Source organism: Oncorhynchus kisutch, linkage group LG15 (assembly GCF_002021735.2).
Source record: "Oncorhynchus kisutch isolate 150728-3 linkage group LG15, Okis_V2, whole genome shotgun sequence".
Classification (NCBI taxonomy): Eukaryota; Metazoa; Chordata; class Actinopteri; order Salmoniformes; family Salmonidae; genus Oncorhynchus; species Oncorhynchus kisutch.
Window position 1 is genome coordinate 85,709,377 of NC_034188.2, and position 25,028 is coordinate 85,734,404.

A 25,028-nucleotide genomic window follows, 5' to 3' on the forward strand; every position below is an offset into this window, starting at 1 on the left:
AAATTAGATTTTTCTTTGGATGCCATACCTGGGTATTAGTTTGGTTTTTAGCCACTTTAATGACTGACCTAGCATCCTCCCCTGCTGTTGGTATTGCCTCTACCCATTTGGAGAACCTATCTATTATAACTAGGAGATAGCGTTTATCTTTACATTGTCGGGGCCCATGTCGGTGTAATCTATACTAATGTCCTGAAAACATGCATTAGGTACTGGGTATTAGCCCATCGGTGTTTGATATGGTTTCTTTGGGTTGTGGCTGTCACAAATATTGCATTTGTCAGTCATATTTTTCATGTGAGGGTGCCACCAGATGTGCGAGGCCTTTTGGAGGGTCTTTAGTTTGCCTTCGTGTGTGGGGCCATGTGCTTCTCGTAAAGGTTCTGGGTCCATCAGTGTGGACTGCTCCATGGGCATAGGCTGTCTGTATAGATATTCACAGTCTTTCCTTTTCCTCTGATGAGGGCCTGCGTCAATCCGATGATTTCAGCTAATTGAGCAGGTACTGGTTGAGGGATGATGCCTGATTGAAGGGTGACATCATGAGGTGAGCTGTTTTTTCAATAGCTTTTGCTACTGCAGTAACGTATCTGGAGCATGTTGTCTGTCCTACCTCAATGTGGTCAAGTTTGGAAGAGTAGTACATCAAGACCCTTCTCTTCCCCTCTTGTTTCTGGAATAGGACGGATGAGGTGAATCCTTCCTTTTCAGAAACATCCAATGGAACTTGTTCTTGTAGTCAGGATAATCATGTTATTGCACGTAGGCTCTAAACTTGACTGAGGACACTGGGCTCAGAGTTATCTGAGGGCATCCGGTTTAACCAGAGTGTTGGTCTGCTAGTAGTGCTCGATATTAGAATTATTTATATAACAGAGCCTAAAGCTTGCACAACACACCCCATGACTGAGACACAAGACTGCTGTTGCACAAAACATGGTTCCCCATTGTCACCAGGATGCTAACCGCACAAACAGTTATAGAGCGCCAAACTAATCCGCCTGACTCAAGTCATTGCACGTACCCCTGCCAAAACAGGAACCAACCTAGCCCCAGCCATAAACTGCCCCTCTCATTTCCCCTTATCTCACGATTCCTTGACACACAGACATTTCATCGCACGAACACACACACCTCACTCCCCTCGCTATTGGTCGGGTGCCAAGAGCAGAGGACTCTGCTGTGCACCAATGGGGACCTGCTCTGGCTAGAGCAGGTCCGCCTCCAACCCTTCGGGACCATTCAGAAGACGAGACGACAAGACTCCACCTACATTATTCCATGTATAAAATTTGCTGTAACCTTTGTCTAAGCCATTTTTCAGCTGACTCCTTACTGAGTCATATGACTCGGTCCGTGCACTCTAAAACTGCAGGACAACTGAAATCCACTCTGTCCAGCGTCCATGATTTGGTCTCACTCTCCTGTATTTGAACACCAACATCAGTCAGCATGTGGAACATTCAGGGCCTAAACTCATCAACCTATCAGTCAGCATGTGGAACATTCAGGGTCTAAACTCATCAACCTATCAGTTAGCATGTGGAACATTCAGGGTCTAAACTCATCAACCTATCAGTCAGCATGTGTAACATTCAGGGTCTAAACTCATCAACCCATCAGTCAGCATGTGGAACATTCAGGGTCTAAACTCATCAACCTATCACTTAGCATGTGGAACATTCAGATCCTAAACTCAACAACCTTTGGACTGAAGAGTTTAGCACTGGAGTTCAACAAAAATCTTAAAGATGTTGACGTCATCATTCTGCAGGAGACACGGTGTAAGGCTGATGTTGTCACTCACTGTCCCACAGGCTACAGAGAGGTCACTGTCCCACAGGCTACAGAGAGGTCACTGTCCCACAGGCTACAGAGAGGTAATCATTCTGTAGGAGACATGGTGTAAGGCAGACATTGTCACTCACTGTCCCACAGGCTACAGAGAGATAATGGTGCCGTCACAGAAACACAGCTCTGCTGCTCCAGTTTCAACTGTTCTGTTCAACTGTTCTGCCTTATTATTATTCGACCATGCTGGTCATTTATGAACATTTGAACATCTTGGCCATGTTCTGCTATAATCTCCACCCGGCACAGCCAGAAGAGGACTGGCCACCCCACATACCCTGATTCCTCTCTAGGTTTCTTCCTAGGTTTTGGCCTTTCTAGGGAGTTTTTCCTAGCCACCGTGCTTCTACACCTGCATTGCTTGCTGTTTCGGGATTTAGGCTGGGTTTCTGTACAGCACTTTGAGATATCAGCTGATGTACGAAGGGCTATATAAATACATTTGATTTGATTTTTGATTTGATTTAATCACTGTCAAACGCTCCCTAAAATAATTCAGCGAGCAGGCCTTTCTAATCGACCTGGCCCGGGTATCCTGGAAGGATGTTGCCCTCATTCCGTCAGTAGAGGATGCCTTGTTATTCTTTAAAAGTGCTTTCCTCAACATCTTAAATAAGCATGTCCGAATAAAAAAATGTAGAATTAGGAACAGATATAGCCCTTGGTTCACTCCAGACCTGACTGCCCTTGACCAGCACAAAAAAAAACATCTTGTGCGAATAGCCCCCGCGATATGCAACTTTTCAGGGTATTTAGGAACCAGGCAGTTAGGAAAGTAAAGGCTAGCTTTTTCAAACAGAAATTTGCATCCTGTAGCACAAACTCCACAGCAACTTGCCCAAGTCTCCCCATTTCTCCTTCACCCAAATGCAGATAGCTGATGTTCTGAAAGAACTGCAAAATCTGGACCCAGCACAAATCAGCCGGGCTAGACAATCTGGACCCTCTCTTTCTAATATTATCCGCCGAAATTGTTGCAACCCCTATTACTAGCTTGTTCAACCTCTCTTTCGTATCGTCTGAGATCCCCAATGATTGGAAAGCTGCCGAGGTCATCCCCCTCTTCAATGGGGGAGACAATCTAGACCCAAACTGCTCAGACCTATATCTCTCCTACCCTGCCTTTCTAACGTCTTCGAAGCCATGTTAACAAACAGATCACTGACCATTTCGAATCCAACTGTACCTTCTCCGCTATGCAATCTGGTTTCAGAGCTGGTCATGGGTGCACCTGAGCCACGCTCAATATCCTAAATGATATCATAACCGCCATCGATATGAGACCATACTGTGCAGCTGTATTCATCGACCTGGCCAAGGCTTTCGACTCTGTCAATCACCACATTCTTATCGGCAGACTCAACAGCCTTGGTTTCTCAAATGTCTGCCTCACCTGGTTCACCAACTACTTCTTAGACAGAGTTCAGTGTGTCAAATTAAAACAAAATGCATGCTATTCAATCGATCACTGCCCGCACCTGCTCGCCTGTCCAGCATCACTACTCTGGACGGCTCTGACTTAGAATACGTGGACAACTACAAATACCTGGGTGTCTGGTTAGACTGTAAACTCTCCTTCCAGACTCACATTAAGCATCTCCAATCCAAAATTAAATCTAGAATCGGCTTCCTATATCGCAACAAAGCATCCTTCACTCATGCTGCCAAACATACCCTCGTAAAACTGACCATCCTACCGATCCTCGACTTCGGTGATGTCATCCTCCAACACTCTACTCAAAAAACTGGATGTAGTCTATCACAGTGCCATCCGTTTTGTCACGAAAGCCCCATACACTACCCACCATTGCGACCTGTACGCTCTTGTTGGTTGGCCATCGCTTCATACTCGTCGCCAAACCCACTGGCTACAGGTTATCTACAAGTCTCTGCTAGGTAAAGCCCCGCTTTATCTCAGCTTACTGGTCACCATAGCAGCACCCACTCGTAGCACGCGCTCCAGCAGGTATATTTCACTGGTCACCCCCAAAGCCAATTCCTCCTTCGGCCACCTTTCCTTCCAGTTCTTTGCTGCCAATGACTAGAACGAACTGCAAAAGTCACTGAAGCTGGAGACTCACATCTCCCTCACTAGCTATAAGCACCAGCTGTCAGAACAGCTGACAGATCACTGCACCTGTACATAGCTCATCTGTAAACAGCCCATCCAACTACCTTATCCCCATACTGTTATTTTTTCTTTTCTGCACATCTATCACCCCAATGTTTAATTGCCATATTGTAATTTTTTTTGCCACTACTACCTATTTATTGCCTTACCTCCCTTATCCTACCTCATTTGAACACATTGTTAGACTTTTTCTATTGTATTATTGTCTGTATGTTTGTGTATTCTGTGTGTAACTCTGTGTTGTTTTTTCTGTCGCACTGTTTGCTTTATCTTGACCAGGTCGCAGTTGTAAATGAGAACTTGTTCTCAACTAGCCTACCTGGTTAAATAAAGGTGAAATATATATTTTTTAATACAACATGCCAGGGTTGCACTCCAGGGTTAAATGCCAGGGTTGCGATGTTCTCGGTTTTACCGTTAAATTGTGCTACTTTTGAAAATTACGCATGTATATCACGGTTGACAATGTATTGGTCACGGCTTGTGGGTTTGTGGGCAACTTCCATGTTGAGTGGTGCGAGGGGAGTTTCATATACAGTCATTGGGATGGTACAGAGCGACGTGTGTGTGTATTGCTGAGACAGAGAGAGCTGCAGCTGATGCAGGCAGATGAGTCACGTCAGTGTGAGGAGGCCAGCACTTCGTGACAAGTGACATGAGATTCAACCAACGACACTAGCTAGCTACATACTCCTCCCTCAAAAATGTTTGTTGCCTCTTTTCTCTGTTTCCTCAATGCCCCCAGTCCTACCAATCACTACAGCCAACACAGCAAGGGAGAGAAACTGAGAAATTATAATCCAACAGTTTCAGAGATACTCTCTGGTTATGTAGCCAGCTAGCTAACATTTGCCAGAAAGTTGAAGTCAAAGGAGAGAGAGAGAGAGAGAGCTATGAGCAGTGGTGCCAGAGTTGAGGCCAGAGGAACCGATTGGATACGCTCGCTTACTGGCTAGACACAGTTCTACCGTCAGAATGCCAGGTAAATGCTAGACACAGTTCTACCATCAGAATGCCAGGTAAATGGGAAAAATATGGCTGAAAAAAGAGCAAAGACTGGGAAAGAGAACACGGTATAATGGAATTAATTCAGAGCATCCCAGGAGCTGACAGAAAAGCTTCCTGTAGGCAAATCAGAAATCCAAGTCCACCACCACTAGATCTTATTTCTCATTCACAAATGGAGAAACACAAGAGAAATGCTGCTTTGTTTTCTAATGCCAGGACATCGTTTGACACAGGAACTACATATGGGAATAACTCCGTTAATTCTCGCTTCTAAACTGACATACATTTTTTAAAAGATAATCATACTATTGGTCATTTACCTATTTGATAAAAAAAAATGTAGGACCCCTTTATTTATAAAACAAATATATAACAAATGTATTTAATAAAATATTGATTTTGGCCTTTACTACTATAGCCCATAGAAACACATTGAATAACACATTCATAAATAACAAAAGGGACAGTCAAAAAAATGTATCATAAGAAGCAGAAGTTGGCACGTCGATGGTATCGGCTTCAGATGAGTCTCCTGATACTTGTGGGGGTCGTAGAGCAAAACGGAGAACACCAACGTGTTCGTGAGAGTCTCCTGATACTTGTCGGGGTCGTGGAGCAACACGGAGAACACAAACGTGTTCGTGAGAGTCTCCTGATACTTGTGGGTGTCGTGGAGCAACACGGAGAACACCAACGTGTTCGTGAGAGTCTCCTGATACTTGTGGGGGTCGTGGAGCAACACGGAGAACACCAACGTGTTCGTGAGAGTCTCCTCTTTCCAAGAAGTTATAGTTTGTAGGTCAAACCAATCGGATGCTACAGATGTTTACCTGAGAAGACAGATATTTGGGATGTCTCAAGCCTGGCACACACCACTCTAGCTCTGCCACCTTTCACCTCATAGAGAACTTGTTCTCAACTAGCCTGACTGGACTAATAAAGATTTTTGGAATGTCTCATGGTCTCATGTTCTGACAAACACCACTCTAGCTCTGCCACCTTTCACCGCAGATGCGGAAGTGTGACACTGGCAGATGTGATGGACACGCATCCAAATGCCAATCCAGCATTGCAACTGTAGATAACTTGGGATGTAATAATCATTCCAGCTGCTGATTCACTGACCTTTGCCAATGCCTTGTTCAGGTTTCTTGATGACAATAAACTGCATCGGTCTGGCCACAGATGGCTGCAACACAATGTGCAGCAAAAACAGCTCCGTCCTGACAAAACTTCAAGAACACAATCCGAATAAGGTCTACATTAAATGTGTTTGTCATTCACTGCAACTATGTGCCTCCAAAGCAGTTCATGTTCCTCCACAAAATGTAGAATATGTGGTGTCACAAATACATACATGGGTTTCCAAAGCCCTCCAGCAACTCTGGAAATATGAGAACATACAGTGCATTCGGAAAGTATTCAGGCCCCTTGACTTTTTCAACATTTTGTTCCTTTCCAGCTTTATTCTAAAAATGACTAAATAGTTATTTTCACGTCGTAAATCTACACACAAAACCCCACAATGACAAAGCAAAAAGAGGTTGTTAGAAATGAATGCAAATTTATATTAAAAAAAACTGAACTCTCACATATACATCATTTTCAGACCCTTAACTCAGTACTTTGTTGAAGCACTTTTGGCAGTGATTACAGCCTTGAGTCTTCTTGGGTATAAAGAGTGAGTGGAGAGGTTGCCACAGTGGGTAAGCAGACAGTGGAATTTGCCTGTTTTCATTTTGTTATACGATGAGGGACAGACACACTCATATGCACACACACACTCACACACTGACTGGGTGATGAAGGAATCATGTGTAGGGGGTCTGTAGGTTCTTTGTGACAAACTCAATACTAACTCTTCCAGCATGAGTAGACACTACGTCATCTTTATTGGTATTGTTCATATAGACGTATTTCATTCTGACACATTATAGGAGCACATACTTATTAACAAAGTAATATAGTGAAGGTATAGCAGGAAATTAATGTTTCAAAATAGAATGGACATCCCTGTTGAAATGAATGTCAACAAGCCCTAAATCACGATTTGAGTAAGTGTAAGTTAATATTTGTCCATCGTGTGTTTCTTGGTGTTTCTAATTGGACATAATGTGTTTCTTGGTGTTTCTAATTGGACATCATGTGTTTCTTAATGGTTTCTAATTGGACATCATGTGTTTCTTGGTGTTTCTAATTGGACATCATGTGTTTCTTGGTGGTTTCTAATTGGACATCATGTGTTTCTTGGTGGTTTCTATTTGGACATCATATATTTCTTGGTGTTTCTCTCTGGTCTCAGAAGGATGATGTAACACTTTGGAGCAAACAGACAGAACAGCAGCCCAAAGCTGGAGGCCAGGATGGCAAAGATCTCTACAGCTACTGTGTACTTCCCAGGAGAGCTGACGTAGGCAGGGATGAAGGAGATCCACACGGCACAGAAGATCAGCATGCTGAAGGTGATGAACTTGGCCTCGTTGAAGTTGTCTGGGAGTTTCCTGGCCAGGAAGGCTAAAAGGAGACAGAGGGAGGCCAGAAGGCCGATGTAGCCCAGCACCAGAGAGAAGCCGACCACAGAGCCCACTTCACACTCCAGGACGACCCTCGGGCCCCGACCCTCTCTGCCCCTCCTCTCAGCAGGTCGGGGTGGAGCTAAGGCCAGCCACAGCACACAGATCAGCACCTGTGTAAGGGAATGGAGGTGGATGGAAAACTAGGTATCTAGTAAACAAATAATATGGTCAATGAAGGAAACAACTACATTCCCATAGAATACAGTAAAAACTAGATGTGCACCTGGATGAGTGTGCAGAGTGAGATACCCATCCTCTGCTGGGTGGGGCTGAAGTATCTCATCAGGTTCTCTCCAGGCAGAGTGGCCCTGAAGGCCACCAGCACCACCACAGTCCTGCTGAGCAGACAGGAGATGCAGAACACAAAACTTATACCAAACAGGGTGTGTCTCAGCATGCACGTCCACGGGTTCGGCTGGCCAATGAAAACGAGAGCACACAGGAAGCAGAGCTTGAGCGACAGAAGGAGCAGGAAGCTGACCTCAGAGTTGTTGGCTTTCACCTGGAACGAGACAGAGAAAGATAAATTAGACTGAGTGATGTCAGAAATCAAATGACACAATCTCATCTCTGTCCAGTACCTCTATAAATGATCATATGATTCAACTCACCAGGGCCGTGTGACGGTGGTAAAGGAAGGTGGCCAGGGCACCGGCTGTGAGTGTTGCCCCGGAAACTGAGATGACAGACAGGATGACGCCCATGGTGTCGCTGTAGGAGAGGAAGTCCACCAGCTGTGGGATGCAGGCCGTACGATCAGGGTTGGACCAGAACCGCTCTGGACACCGAATACACTCAACTGACCCTGATAGAGAAGGAAGAAGAATGAGGAGTCCAAATAAGGACCAACCAGGCTTGAGGAAAAATATGAATTGGAATCAGAACCGTTGATAGACTACCTGTTGTGTTGCTGATCTCTCCCTCAGCACAGGACAGACAGTCAAAGCAGCACACAGGCCTCCCCTTCTGTACCGCATGCCTGGTACCAGGGGGACAGTCAGCACTGCATACAGACACAGGGACCTATTAGAGGGGGGAGAGGATGAAGTTATTATCATCATCTGCGCTATTGTCATTATTATTACACAGACAGGCAGGCTTGCTGGGCCCCTCAGGAGACTATGTCAGGAATATGACCATACAAACATCTCAAGTTCAGTATCATGTTCCCCCTGAGTGGCTCAGCATTCTAAGGCACTGCATATCAGTGCAAGAGGCACCACTACAGTCCCTGGTTCAAATCCAAACAAGTTCACATTTGGCCATGATTCAGAGCGTCTTCAGGGTTTGGATGGGGTAGGCTGTCATTTTATATGAGAATATGTTCAGTGTCATGTTGACTTTCTGGCTGAGATACCATTCCCCTGTTATTTATTTGGTCTTCTTAATGTCTTTCTTTTTTCTGAATGTCTGCTTCAGGGTGAAAAACTCAATAAATCTCTCTCTATCACTCAAGCACACACACACGCACACGCACACACACACAATGAAACTAAACTGAACAGTTCTCACCTCATCTCCGCTGCCCCCACCCCACACCACTTTATCCATGTCGATGTGAAACTGGTCGTCTGATCCCTCAGAGGACAGAAAATGTCCGACCTGGACAAACTCTGCCGTCCCCTCGGGGGTCACATGCCAGTTGATGATGTCATAAGAGGCAGGCGGATCACCATTCATGTCGAAGTGGAAAGATTCCCCCACAGGAGTACTGAAGTTCACTCCCCTCAGATAATGAACAATCTCAAATAGAAAAGGGCATTTGAACAGGATTAAGAGTTAGAACCAGTTGTGGCTTTTGTTCTTCAGTACTTAAACCTTACAAAGTGTTTTCACTGTATCCTGACTGGAAACATTAGTGTTCTTTACTTGAAAACAGATCCACATGTTATTCTCACCTGGCTGGGCTGAAGCTTCCTGATATCAGGGCACTGTCCACCATTAAAGACTCCATCCCCTGGTCGACAGGCCATCATATCCTGTATGGCGTAGGCGATGGCGTACACAGCCTTGTACACATTATAGCTGCCTCTCAGTTGAGACACATCAGCATACTGGCTCTCCCCCTCACCTAGGATTGACACTTTATTTTACTGAGATAACATTGGGAATCAGGACAAAAAACAGAGATTTAGGTGTAAAGTCTCCCTCACGTATGACCTCTGACCCAGTACACAGTCGCCTGGACGACAGCGTCACGCTGAGGTCTACCCCCAGAGAACACACAAACATCTCCTCCCACAAATCTCTCAGGAATGGGTCAGACTTTTGGTAGTCCCCGTCTGGATGGAGGCGTGTTAGGAAAGGCCCCAGGCCGGGAATGTCAGCTTTCTTCAGGGCAAAACCGATTGTCCCGGCAAAAGAGGGCAGGTTTGTCGGGGCGGCGATAGTAGAGTAGGTGACCCAGGCCTCTGAGGCAATCCACTGCTTATCTGTAATGTTCTGACGGACAACCTCTTCCATCAGGCCCTGGAGAATGAAATCGTTAAAAAGATCAAGATAGTCAAGATGAAATGCAAGATTATCAATTAGGAAATGATTGTGTCTGTAAAGGGCATCAAGACACGGTAAGACACAAGGACACTGCTACAGCTGTGTTACAAATCATTAACAATACTCTGATTGGTAACTGCTCACCTCTGCATGACCCGTGAATCCTACAAACGCCACCACCACTCTGGCAGTAGATCCTCTGATGGTGTCCGCAATGTGCCTGATCTTTCTCTTAGACGGTAACTTGGGGATGACCATCAGTGAGAGAAAGGGAAGAGAGTCAGAGAATATCAGAGAGAGCGTATATGTTAGATTAGAAGAGAGGGGGAGTCAGAGTGAAAGAGAGAGAGAAAGATAGAGCAAAAGAGAGAGTGTTCATTGTCAGATCATCAGAGTGAGGTCGTACCTTGGGGAGGACCTCAGAGTAGGCGACACACACCCCAGATCCCTGGAGCTCTTGGAGAAGCAGCTGAACCCCAAACTTGCCATAGTCATCATCCTCTGACACCAGTCCCACCCACACCCAGCCCATCTGACGCAGCAGCTTGGCCATGCCCCGAGCCTGGAAGGCATCGCTGGGTACCGTACGGAAGAATGAGGGGTACCTCCAGGTGTCACTCAAACACGCACAGGTGGCAAAGTAACTCACCTGGGAGAGAACAAAGTGAGAGGGAGAGACAGAGAGTAAGTTCGACAGTGAGAGACAGAGAGAGAGAGAGAGCGAGAGTCAAGGATAATTATAATTTGTAAGAGAAGGAGAGCAGAGGGAGAAGGAAAGTAAAAGTTGCTCACAGAGAAATCTAGATAGAGATGGAAATGTAATGTGAGAAGAGTCCTCATCTCATCCCAACCTGTAATCCAACCCCTGCCTCACCATGGGTAAATCAAACGGCCCGAGGGTCTGTGCCACGACCATGGAAGCTGAGGAGTGGGCATCCCCGATGATGACGGGAACCTCAGGGGTAGTGCCACACTCTGTGCCCACCACGGAGGCCTCCTTGCCGCTCACCATGGCTAGGGCTGCCCCCAGGGTGGTGCCATCTGACCGGCATGTGTCAGCAGCCAGGAACCCCAGGGTGAGGTTAGGCAGGAGGGCTGGGTCACGGTTAATCTCCTCCACAGCAAAGATCATAGTCTGGAGCCAGCGGTAAGCACGCTGTTTAAAACTGACAGACAGAAGAAAGGAAGAAACGGAGATATATGAGGTACCTGAATACACATTACCTTCAGGAGAAAACACAATGACAAAAAGCTGTTATCACACAAGCTGCATACATTGTACAGGTAGAATTTCCCTTAATGCTCCTGAACTCCTGCTCTGGTAGAGGGGCTTCCACATGGATGGGGAACAGGCCCCCAATGACCACATCTCCTGCCCGATAAACACTGCCCGAGACGGGCTTAGCTATCAGCCTACAAGCCCCCTCTCCACCGCCATCCAGACCCCAGACAGAATCAGGGACATGGAGACAGTAGAGCAGCCACAGCCAACCACACAGGCTCATCACCTGGAGAGAGACAAGGCCGAAGACTGGGAGAGTTCCGTCACCTGTTGGAGAGAGACCAAACCAAGAACTTGCAGACAGAACACTCTGTAGACAGAATGATATTAACAAAAAGTGCCATCAGTGAAGATATACACCATAGACACCTGTAACCAGATGTGAAAAAACAGCGATTGACACACAACACCTTGTTCTACCTCTGCCCTACTTGGCAACAGCAAGCCTTATCCTGGTGAGACCGACAGAGAGAGAGGGAGGATGAGTTTCTGTCAGTCTCGCATCTCCTGCAGAGTGTGAGAGTGAAAGAGGGAGAGGAAGAGGAGAGAAGGGGAGCTGCTGATATAGGGAGAAATGAGCCCCCGGCTAAAAAACAAGCACACGGCCACCAGGGGGTGCTTGTAGGGAGGACGGGGCAGGAGGGGGTTAATTGGGGACTTGTTATTGGAGGATAACTTGGGGAGCAGGTAATTGAGGGTAATTGGAGAAAGCCTGTCAGGGTGATGTTATTAAAGGTAATGTGTAGCACAAGAGATATAGTATCTGTTCTTCAACAACATCTGATGTACCCATTCAGACAGATGTTACATTATACTGTACTATAAATTATTTTATTGATTGTGGTTAAATGGATTAGAGAGTGAGAGACAGTGAGAGAGAGACAGAGAGAGCGAGATAGAGATAGAGAGAGCATGAGAGACAGAGAGAGAGAGAGAGAGAGAGAGAGAGAGAGAGAGTTTGAGTTTTAAATCATCTTTATTCGCCAGGTCGCAATTGTAAATGAGAACTTGTTCTCAACTTGCCTACCTGGTTAAATAAAGGTAAAATAAATAAATAAAAATTGGGTCTGGGGGCCCACCACACAATAAATACTCATACAAAACCACAGTTAAACATCAATTAAAAACACAATTCTAATTCCTCCTCCACAGTAACTAAACACAACAGCCTCGGAATACCCCATATACTCAGAAACAGATCAATATTGTTGACAAGTTTATAATAGGAAAACTAAACCCTTAGTCTCGCTGCCAACATTCCCTCCAGCATTCCCACCACATCCACAGACCCCTGTCCCCGAATACTGTTCTTTCAGGTCTTCCATATCGCTAATTTTGCTGCCCTTAACACAAAATAAACAACACAACTACATCCTTTTGACTGAACCTGTACTTTGGCCCAAATATATACAGTTGGGAAGAGAAAACCTCTCCCAACGTTGAGAACCAATCAGTGATCAGTTCAATCATCCCGACCAACCTGGGACACAGTAAAAAAAGATGTGCCAGAGATTCAGACTCAGCACAGAATGGACACCCCTCCCCAACAGTAGGGTCCAGGTGTACCAGATGCATGTTGGTGGCTATAGCTCCATGTATTATACTCCATTGGAGGTCAGCTGTCCTCTTATCAATAGGCAGTTTGTATAATGATCGCCAACAGCCTTTTGGAGAGGCACCTGGACCTCCGGGGTATCGAAGGAAAGCAGCATCCCCACATCCTCCTCGAATGCCTCCATCGCAGCACTAACAATCAGTGCAGGGAACACATAATCCAGACCCTCCTTCCACCGATCAGAATTGGAAGTGTCAGTCATATACTGCAGATGAAGCACTGGCAAGGAGTCGCAGACCTCAGCGACGACCTTCCTCAGTAGGCGAGATGATCGGATCCCCGCTCTTTCTCCCAGCTCCTCCAACGATCTGCTCCTCCTCCGCATCAGATGACCCAGCTTGGTACACCCCACGCCTAACAGGCATGAACGTAGGCTGGCTGAACCCAGAACACAGGACTGGATGGCAGTGTTGTGGAAAAGAGGCTCTTCAAAAAGCCACATCCCTGGTGGCGTGCAGGCCTTACGGGACTTGACAAGAACCCTCCAAGCCTGTATAACAGACTCATAAAATGGAGTCAGGCCAGGCAAATCAAAAAAAGAGGAAAAGGTGCTTGTCTAAGCCCAAACAGCCCGCTCTTTTCATCAATATGTAGGCTGTTTCGACCCAGCTAGAACCGTCTCTGTACAACAATCTCTGGGCTGCTTGGAGCCGGAAAGCCATGATTCTAGAGGGAATGTCCACCAGGCCTTGCCCACCCTCGTGCAGTGGAAGGTACATGGCTGCAGCTTTAATCCAGTGTTGTCCAGACCAGAAGAATTTGACAAGGGTCCTCTGAAGCTCTTGTATCAGACCTTTTGGTGGCTGCAAAATCATTAGTCTGTGCCACAGGGTAGAGGCAGCAAGATTATTAGCTACCAGGACCCTTCCCCTATAAGACAGCTGAGGCAGCACCCATTTCCATCTTAACAGTCTGGCACACACTTTCTCCAATAAACCCTCCCAGTTATTTTTCTGAAAGGCATCGGAGCCTAGAAAATAAATAAAAAGTCTTCATCCCATCTCTGCCCAACTGAAGCCCCCCTGGTAACCGTGGAGCGGACCCCGTTTGAAGCTGACCTGCCCACAGCGCTTCACTCTTTCCCCAATTGACTCTAGCTGAGGAGGTCCCCTCATACACCTTCAAAGCATTTGAGAGAACCTTAACATCTTCACCCCCTGTAATAAAAACTGCCAAATCATCTGCATACGCAGACAGTGCTATTGTGGGACCCTTCATTACACCTGGCACAGAGAAACCATTAAGCTTCGCTCTTCAAAAAAAAAGCATTGGTTCAATCGCCAGACTATATAACTGCCCTGAAATTGGGCATCCATGCCTGATGCCCCTTTGGACAGGGATAGGGCAACTCAAACCACCACCCACCTTCACCATACACGAGGCCCCAGCATACAGTAAATTCATCCAAGACAAAAAAATATCCCCAAACCCAAAGAATGTCATTGTTTTAAACAAGTACTGGTGGTCCACATGATCAAAAGCCTTCTCCTGATCCAAAGAAAGTAAACCCACATTTACATCAGACAGTTTACAAATGTCTAAAACATCTCTTATCAGAAACAAGTTGTCAACAATAGAGCGATCAGGTACATAGTAGGACTGGTCCTTGTGGATCAACAATCCCAGATACTCTTTCAACCTGCTTGAGAGACATTTAGAAACAATTTTGTATTCCGCGCACCGCAAAGCAAAAGGTTTCCAATTCTTTTGGCCAACAGTGAAAGCACAGCATGTTGACAGGATACAGGAAGAGAACCCTCATGAAAAGATTCACAACACCACTTCATAAAAATCTTCTCCAATAGACCCCCAATAGATCCACGGCATGTTGATGCATTTCAATGTCATCCGTGGTCACATTCCCATCAGGGAGACGAAGGCAGACCTTTTTACGTTGCAATGTCGACTGTCCTATAAGTGCTAGGAGCATCCATATCCTTGAGGGAAGTGAAACGAGACCTAATCAAGGCACCCTTCACTCTTTCATGCAGAAACGACCTCAGTTCATGTCTCTTGTCCTGTAAGTTCATGACTAGTCCAGGGTCGTTCTGAGTGAGCAGCTTCAATTCAATAGATTTGATGTCCTGTTCAAGGGCCTTGATAGTCTCTTTAACTTATTCGATATAGGGGGCGCTCTTTTAATTTTTGGATGAAAAACGTTCCCGTTTTAAACAAGATATTTTGTCACGAAAAGATGCTCGACTATGCATATAATTGACAGCTGTGGAAAGAAAACACTCTGACGTTTCCAAAACTGCAAAGAAATTGTCTGTGAGTGCCACAGAACTGATGTTACAGGCGAAACCCAGATAAAAATCCAATCAGGAAGTGCCGCATTTTTTGAAACCGCCTCATTCCAATGACTCCTTATATGGCTGTGAAGGAGCTAGGAGTCAGCTTACGTTTTCCACGTATTCCCGAAGGTGTCTACAGCATTGTGACGTATTTGTAGGTATATCATTGGAAGATTGACCATAAGAGACTACATCTACCAGGTGGTCGCTTGGTGTCCTCCGTTGCAATTATTGCGTAATCTCAGCTGCAGTATTTTTCCGTTTGCTTCTGATGAGAAGCCAACTGCCACCACTGATAGATTATCGAATAGATATGTGAAAAACACCTTGAGGATTGATTCTAAACAAAGTTTGCCATGTTTCTGTCAATATTATGGAGCTAATTTGGAAAAAAGTTTGCCGTTGTAAGTGACTGCATTTTCCGGTATTTTTCTTAGCCAAACGTGATGAACAAAACAGAGCTATTTCGTCTGCACAAATAATCTTTTTGGAAAAAATGAACATTTGCTATCTAACTAAGAGTCTCGTCATTTAACACATCCGATGTTCTTCAAAGGTAAATGATTTTATTTGAATGCTTTTCTTGTTTTTGTGAAAATGTTGCCTGCTGAATGATAGGCTTAATGCTATGCTAGGCTATCAATACTCTTACACAAATGCTTGTGTAGCTTTGGTTGAGAAGCATATTTTGAAAATCTGAGAGGACAGTGTTGTTAACAAAAGGCTAAGCTTGTGTTTCAATATATTTATTTCATTTCATTTGCGATTTTCATGAATAGGAAACGTTGCGTTATAGTAATGAGCTTGAGGCTATGATTACGCTCCCGGATACGGGATTGCTCGTCGCTAGAGGTTAACTTCAATTTGAGACAGAGCAGTATACTGTTGACAAAACACTTGTATGTGGGCCTTCCCAACCTCCCACCAATGTCTCAAGGACTCAAAATTCCCTTTTATAACCCTTCATTTTTCCCAAAACAACAAAAACCTGCCACAAAACATGACATCATGTAACAATTTAACATTAAAATACCAGTAAGGTGATGACCTTCGTGGACAGGACAAGTGAATATAAACAGGTACAATATGATGATCAGAGAAACCCACAGGAGTAATGGCACACTTTCCAACTCTACTACAGTATTGCTCAGATACATACAACCTGTCTAACCTTACTGCACTGACACGACCTTCATTCATTTTTAGCCATGTGTACTGCCTAACTTTTGCATTCCTTACTCTCCACACATCAGAAAGCTCAAACTCAGTTAATAGGCCAGACAGGCAAGTGGCTGATCACAGGTGAGGTTCTTCAGCGGTGCGATAAACAGTAAAATCCACTGTACAGTTCCAGTCCCCCCCTAAAATCATACACCCCTCTTGATCACACTGTCTTAAGGTTTCCTTTACTTGATCAAATATAGCAATACGCTCTGTACCCTCATTAGGAGCATAAACATAAAAAAAATAAAAAATATTAAAACATAACATCCACCTTGACCAATAAAAACCTGACCCTTGACAATCTCTGTTGTAGATACCACAGTCACCCCTAAACCTGAGGAAAACAAGATTGCCACCCCAGCACTGAAATTAGTACCATGACTGAGTACATGCTGCCCCTCCCACCACATACCCCAGTCAACCTCATTTTCCTCATCACTATGTGTCTCCTATAGGAAAACTACATTAAGCCTTTTCTGTTTTATTACTTCTAATACCCAAGCCCTCTTATTCCTGTCCCTCCCCCATTAATACTGAGAGAACCTACCCTTAGTACCTCCATATAGAAAAGAGAAAAGAAAGCAGAAGAAACCACAGAGAAACCAAAGAGAAAAAAGACACCCTATGAAGCATGATCATCATCATTATTTAAATATTCTCTTAATTAACCTGACCATGTTTCCCACCACCTTTTGCTGCTGCAACAGCAGTAATACATTTCCTCAAGCGAAACCGCTTCTTCTCACTCAATTGGTCTTACCCCACCGTCTTCTGTAATATCACAGCTGACCTCACAAACTTATCAACATCAAAATAATCTGCCAATTTGACAGATTTCCCAAAAGTCTGATCCAGAAACTAATTTACCTCCTCTAGATCATAAATTGAGTCCTCACCAGCAGCTATCATGTCAAAAGAGATATCCATATCCTTCTCCTGATCCTCAGCTGAGACCACAGACAACTGACTCCCCTCTACCACATCCCTTTCAACACTCCCCACTTGCACCTCATCACTCGTACCAGGCATCTCCTCCACTACCTGGGAGCCTAGCTCCACATGAACCGCAGCACTTGTAGTGAGTATCTCCTCCACTACCTGGGAGCCTAGCTCCACATGAACCCCCTCCTTTACCCCAGCACTCGTACTGGGCACCTCTCCTCCACTACCTGGGAGCCTAGCTCCACATGAACCCCCTCCTTTACCCCAGCACTCGTACTGGGCACCTCCTCCACTACCTGGGAGCCTAGCTCCACATGAACCCCCTCCTTTACCCCAGCACTCGTACTGGGCACCTGCTCACCAGTCTGAGGAACTGGCTCTTCAGATACATCCTTACCTTCTACAACAATACTTTCCTGCAGCATAACATTTCCCTCTAATACAAGTTGCAACTCCGTGCCCTCAACACGGATAACTTGTTCCTCAGCAACAGGTGCTTTTGGCTGCTCTACCACTGTCGGTCCACCTCTCCCTACATCAGAGGGCCCAGGCATTACGAGGACCACCTGCGCCCCTCCCTCGGCTTTCTCCCTTTTAGGGCAAGCATGTCGATTATGACCAACATCCCCACACTCAAAACACTGTTGACTACCCGTACTAGCATAAGCCATAGACAATATTCTATTGTCATACTTGATTTTAAACGATAACTCTAAAGTCTGCTCCGGTGAGAGCAAAAACATAAACACCTGTCGCCGAAATGGCATAACCTGTTTCAACGCTGGGTGTTTGCAACCCAACGGGACAACCTTAATTGAACTGGCGAACTTCCCAAAGCGCAATAACTCGTGCTCCAATAGCTTATTTGGAATAAACGGCGGTACATTTGAAATCGTTACCCTTGTTGACGGAGAAAAAAGCGGCGTAACTTGAATAAACATTCCTTTAAGATGTACACCATGCTCAACCATACGATCAACCAGACACTCTTCTTTAAGGAGTACACCATGCTCAACCATCAGATCAACAAGACACTCTTCTTTAAGAAGTACACCATGCTCAACCGTCCGATCAACAAGACACTCTTCTTTAAGAAATACCACCACTGCTTTATTCATCCGGGATGCATAAGCAATATTCTCATAGCCTACCTTCTCTCCTACGGCTACCAGTAGCTTCAGTAACACACCTAAAGCCGTGCCGAAGTGACAGGGACAGCATCCCCATTCGGGCTGCCAACCCGCCAAAATCAGGGTAATTTCGATACGAAAAACAAAATACTTAATTACTACCACAACAAAAATAATAACCTTGATCATGCACAGAAGAAAAGAATGCCACCAAGAAATAGAAAACCGAAAGAAAGTTGTGAATAACTAAATCTCCACAACATGTGCACTCCTTCACTCAAACAATTCCCGGCATGCACCAAACACTCCCAGCATGCAGAGAGAGAGAGAGAGAGAGAGAGAGAGGAAGAGAGGAAGAGAGGAAGAGAGAGAGAGAGAGACAAGAAGAAAAATGCATGACATTACTTTATAAGAACTGAATGCTAACATAATTCTGCCAGGCTTGATATAGCTTCAACTAGCACTGACGTGTCAAGTGAGGAGAGTCAAACAGTCTACCCCAACTAAATTGAGAGGCCTTAGAAGCTGCCTCCTGCTGTTCAGAGGTAATTAAAATATAGTACCCTGTGTATGTAAAGAATGTTAAGGCAAGAAAATATTACAAAATGAAGCTCCTTATGGAAAATCAAGAGACACTTTTTGCTGACTATTACAAAAATGGGAACATCGCAAACCTTATCTTCCACACAAACCATCCCCTGGCATGGCATAGTGCTATATTAGCACACTACCCCTTTGTTAAGAGAGGCGGGGGGGGGGGGTAGCGAGGGGTGGAAACTCAGGATACTTGACAACGAGGACTCTGAGTCAGCTAATATAAACCTCTGTAAGTCCGGAACAGTAATGGTACAGGGTAACCCCAAACAATTTCAGCTGGACTTTCACAAAATTAAAGAATTAGCCCAGCAAGGAAAAACTCCCTTGATAAAGATACCCCCACCCCAAGCTGGTCAGACCAGACCTCTTCATTATACAATGGGGCAAAAAAGTATTTAGTCAGCCACCAATTGTGCAAGTTCTCCCACTTAAAAATATGAGAGAGGCCTGTAATGTTCATCATAGGTACACTTCAACTATGACAGACAAAATTAGAAAAAAAATCCAGAAAATCACATTGTAGGATTTTTTATGAATTTATTTGCAAATGATGGTGGAAAATAAGCACAGATTACTACTCCCTAATTGAAATGAAGGATAAATTCACCCAGCTGGAGGTATGGCAGGTGGAGCTGGAACAGCAGGTGATTACACTCCAGTCAGCACTGACCCAGACAACAGTCCATCACAACAACACCCCCTTAACCAGAGGTGGAGAGAGACATATCTGCACTCTGGACAGTGGTGAGACAACTTCAACAGGAGAAAGAGCAGGAGCAGAACAGAGCACTAGAGTAGAGGATCAGACTGCTGGAGTAGAGGTTGAGGGGGATGGCGTGTGACAGAGAACAACTCACTAGAGAGGTGGCCACCCCCACAGAGAAGCCAGCAGAACAGCCCACCTCAGCCCCCGACAAAAGTCTCGACACCACAGCAGAACAGTCCACACCAGACCCTGACCATAGAGTCGGCATCACAGCAGAACAGACAAAAGAAAATCCCCAAGCCCAGCGGCTCTCACCCCCTCTGAGCACCCCCCCTGTCAGCCACCCTGATAGCCCTTCTGACAACCCCCCCACACCCACTGAGGACAAACATAAGACACAGATTGTTCTCCTTATGGACTCAAATGGGAAATATATAGAAGAAAAAAAACGTTTTCCCAAACACAGTGTGTCTAAACTCTGGTGTCCAAACACCAAGCGCCCTAGACCTTCTGTCTGAGGACCAACTAGCTTCACCCATCCACATAATAATACACACAGGCACAAACGATCTGAGAGCACAGCAGGAAAGGGTGGCCACTGCACTGAAGGGAGTGATTGAAAATACTTATTCTACTTTCCCCAACGCACAAGTGGTTATCTCCACCCTGCTACCACGAAAAGACTTCCACCCTGCCTCAATACAGCGGGTAAACGCAAGTATTTCCCGTGACTGTGCCTCAAAATCAAATGTTTTCCTGGCTCACCACTCCACCCTGGACTTGAACAGCCTCTATGACCAGGTCCACCTCTACAAGGCAGCAGTGCCCGCCTTTGCCCGGACTCTAAAGGACATCGCACTCAAACGTATCCCCAACACTTCACACAGGAGCAACAGATCAGTAGACACCCCACCCAGACCAGCGAGATACCCTCCAAGAACTGCAGGACCCCCCCTGGACCTCCACATAGAGGACCCACGCCAAGAGGACTTCCATCCAGACCACAGCACCCCCAGACACATCCACAACCCCACCCCAACCAATCAACACCCCCCCCACGTCAACCATGCCCACACCCCATTTAGGCCCCCTCAGATCAGACCTATGCCACTCCTGCCCACCCCATGCACCCCACCCCCGCAAAGAGGGCCTCAACATGGAAGTCACACATATGCCCAGGGAGTGACCGGGCAAACAGGCCCAACCCCCACTCTTACACTCGCCCAAGCCAATGGCATGTATCAGATGCTCAGCAGGCTCTGCTCACACTTACTGGCCTGAGGCCAAACCACGACCAACAACATTGGACACTTTATGGAACAAAAGGCCTTCACTATATCATCCTGGAATATCCAAGGCCTGAGGTCATCTGCCTTTGGCCTAAAGAGCAGGAATGCGGACTTCACCAAAGAAATTGGTAATACAGACATTGTCATCCTGCAATAAACCTGGTGTAGAGGAGACAGACCCACTGGTTGCCCTCTAGGTTACAGAGAGCTGGTAGTCCCATAACACCAAACTACCAGGTGTGAAACAGGGAAGGGACTCAGGGGGTATGCTAATTTGGTATAGAGCAGACCTAACTAACTCCATTAAATTAATCAAAACAGGAACATTTTACATTTGGCTAGAAATTCTAAAGGAAATTATCTTAACAGAGAAAAATGTCCTCCTGTGTGCTACCTATATCCCCCCACTAGAATCCCCATACTTTAATGAAGACAGCTTCTCCATCCTGAAGGGGGAAATCAATAATTTCCAGGCCCAGGGACATGTACTAGTCTGTGGTGACCTAAATGCCAGAACCGGACAAGAACCTGTCACCCTCAGCACACAGGGGGACAAACACCTGCCTGCAGGTGACAGCATTCCCTCCCATACATGCCCCCCTAGGCACAACTATGACAACATAACCAATAAAAACAGGTCACAACTCCTGCAGCTCTGTCGCATGCTGGGTATGTACATAATCAATGGTAGGCTTTGAGGGGACTCCTATGGTAGGTACACCTATAGCTCATCTCTTGGCAGTAGTACTGTAGACAACTTTATCACTGACCTCAACCCAGAGTTTCTCAGTGTGTTCACAGTCAGCCCACTGACACCCCTATCAGACCACAGCAAAATCACAGTCTACTTGAACAGAGCAATACTCAATCATGAGGCATCAAAGCCAAAGGAACTGAGTAACATTAAGAAATGCTATAGATGGAAGGATTGCAGTTCGGAAACCTACCAAAAAAACAATTCGGCAACAACAAATTCAATGTCTTGTCGTGTCTTTGGCTATGCCGGATGAATTGCTATGACAGGCTATTCTATAAAATACTTTCTCCATAATTAATATTACCTGATTGAGCTAATCAGGTAAATGTAATTAACTAGAGAGTTGGGCACCACAAAATAATATTTATAGAGCTGTTATCTTCCGAATAAACTCTTAAAGATTTAGCAATATTTTACATCAATAGCAGTCAACATTAATCGTCATCTTACTTCAGTCTCATATTCTGAAAGTTGTAAATTCTTGGTTATCTGCAAGAATCCTGGCTAACAAGTTGAATCAGCAATACAAAATTGGGTTTAATTATCTATTTACTAAATACCTAACTAATCACACAGAATAACATATACAAATAATTAATTATACCGGGATAATTCTTTACGTCATAGGAAACGTCCCTAGCGGGCGGAACAGATATGACAGCTTGTTACACAAAAGAAAAGGGGCGTGGTTTGAGTGAAAGAGCGGGAAGACTGAGGAACAAAGGGCGAAGCTGTGCTATCGTAAATACAGTATCTTATGCATTCTAAATTACCGCCCATTTGGAAAAAGGAAAATGCAATAAATATTTACTCTGAGCTGCGCTTCAGTAGGTTGGTGGTAGATGGAAGGCCGTGTTGCCAAACCGAGTCCTCTGTCGTTTGAAGAATGTCTCTGGTGGTCACTTGAATAAGTTGTAGTAATGTCGTTGTTTGGTAGATGGGATACTCTGTCTGTTCCTTCCTAACCTGCGTTTGCAGCTGCGGTCGCTAACTCAACGGCTAGGAGATATCACTTCTGTCGTGAATAAGAGTTCAAAGTTCATACCATTCGCAACCAAAGCTCATGCTGATGTTGGCTTCGTTCTGTAGTTTTATCTGAATCATTCTGACATAGGATCGTCATCCTACCTCATTGGAACAGAAAGTTATGTTGTAGTCAAGAGCTTATATAGGAAGGAAGAGGAGAGTGTGTTTGAAGTTTTACAGCCTTTGTCTCTTCACGTGGGCGGGCCACTGAGTGAGCAGCCCTAACTTATGAAAACCCACATCTCACATTTTAGAAGCTAAAATCTCATTTCATCCCATCACAAATAATTTCATATTCAAACATTTAAATTGAACAACAATTCCATGTGAATCTGATAACTCTGATGTATAGACTTTCCACTGTGGAGTTTATGTCATCTTATCATTGATGAGAATGTCTCAGATGACAACCGAACTGACATCATATTCATTCAGTACCACTGCATATCTTCAATTGTTCGGATTACCAGAATATAGTTAATTTCCCCCCACATTCTGACGTTCCCAGAATCTCTATGTTAATCAAGGGGTTTTGCAAATGCAATCTTAGTAGGGTAGAGAGAGGAAAAATGGGGGAAGAGGTATTTATGACAGTCATAAACCAACCCCCAGGCCAACGTCATGACACTCTTTTAGACAATTTCCTGGGTAAAACATTCCACTGTGAAGGTGTAAACTTGGCAATAGAAAATCTTAACAGTATATTTGAACTCTCAGCTTCCCTATCAAATCTAAAAATCTCAAATAGAAAACCGAAGAAAATGAACAACAATGACAAATGCTTTGATGAAAGAATGCAAAAATCTAAGAAAGAAATTGAGAAACCTGTCCAACCAAAAACATAGAGACTCGGAAAACCTGAGTCTACGCCTTCACTATGGTGAATCACTAAAACAATACAGAAATACACTACGGAAAAATAAGGAACAGCACGTCAGAAATCAGCTCAATGTAATTGAAGAATCCATAGACTCTAACCACTTCTGGGAAAATTGGAAAACACTTAACAAACAACATCTCCAAAATTGCAAAAACACACACATTTCTTCACACAAGGTTGTGGGGTGAGACAGGGATGCAGCTTAAGCCCCACCCTCTTCAACATATATATCAACGAATTGGCGCGGCACTAGAAAAGTCTGCAGCACGCGGCCTCACCCTACTAGAATTTGAAGTCAAATGTCTACTGTTTGCTGATTCTGTCACCAACCAAGGAGGGCCTACAGCAGCACCTAGATCGTCTGCACATATTCTGTCAGACCTGGGCCCTGACAGTAAATCTCAGTAAGACCAAAATAATGGTGTTCCAAAAAAGGTCCAGTCACCAGGACCACAAATACAAATTCCATCTAGACACTGTTGCCCTAGAGCACACAAAAAACTATACATACCTTGGCCTAAACATCAGCGCCACAGGTAACTTCCACAAAGCTGTGAACGATCTGAGAGACAAGGCATTCTATCCCATCAAAAGAAACATACATTTCAACATACCAATTAGGATCTGGCAAAAAAATATTTGAATCAGTCACAGAGCCCATTGCCCTTTATGGTTGTGAGGTCTGGGGTCCACTCACCAACCAAGACTTCACAAAATGGGACAAACACCAAATTGAGATTCTGCATGCAGAATTCTGCAAAAAATATCCTCCGTGTACAACGTAGAACACCAAATAATGCATGCAGAGAAGAATTAGGCCGATACCTACTAATTATCAAAATCCAGAAAAGAGACGTTAAATTCTACAACCACCTAAAAGGAAGCGATTCCCAAACCTTCCATAACAAAGCCATCACCTACAGAGAGATTAACCTGGAGATGAGTCCCCTAAGCAAGCTGGTCCTGGGGCTCTGTTCACAAACACAAACACACCCCACAGAGCCCCAGGACAACAGCACAATTAGAGCCAACCAAATCATGAGAAAACAAAAAAGAAAATTACTTGACACATTGGAAAGAATTAACAAAAAAACAGAGCAAACTTGAATGCTATTTGGCCTTAAACAGAGAGTATACAGTGGCAGAATACCTGACCACTGTGACTGACGCACTGTGACTGACGCAAACTTAAGGAAAGCTTTGACTATGTACAGACTCAGTGAACAT

The 25,028-nt window shown here is 44.9% G+C and overlaps 1 protein-coding gene across 1 annotated transcript; it reads right to left on the reverse strand.

The window, feature by feature from the left end:
- Positions 1-6,859: 6,859 nt before the first annotated feature.
- On the reverse strand, positions 6,860-11,589 carry LOC109887238 (extracellular calcium-sensing receptor-like). The gene is made up of 11 exons (XM_031791229.1): positions 11,335-11,589; positions 10,934-11,225; positions 10,466-10,708; positions 10,204-10,302; positions 9,720-10,035; positions 9,465-9,637; positions 9,079-9,309; positions 8,466-8,589; positions 8,178-8,371; positions 7,790-8,068; positions 6,860-7,676 (listed from the first exon to the last, which is right to left on the reverse strand). Exons 1-11 carry the CDS (start codon positions 11,562-11,564, stop codon positions 7,248-7,250), a joined length of 2,610 nt encoding a protein of 869 aa, XP_031647089.1. The 5' UTR covers positions 11,565-11,589; the 3' UTR covers positions 6,860-7,247.
- Between the last annotated feature and the right edge of the window lie 13,439 nt (positions 11,590-25,028).

What these genes read in the sequence shown, in the direction of transcription:
- LOC109887238 (XM_031791229.1), bottom strand. Translation starts at nt 11,564, where the DNA reads ATGAGCCTGTGTGGTTGGCTGTGGCTGCTCTACTGTCTCCATGTCCCT. An exon ending in GATTCACGGGTCATGCAGAG is followed by an intron (nt 10,036 to 10,203) that starts GTGAGCAGTTAC and finishes TTCATTCTCCAG; the next exon opens with GGCCTGATGGAAGAGGTTGT. An exon ending in TACTGGGTCAGAGGTCATAC is followed by an intron (nt 9,638 to 9,719) that starts GTGAGGGAGACT and finishes TGTCAATCCTAG; the next exon opens with GTGAGGGGGAGAGCCAGTAT.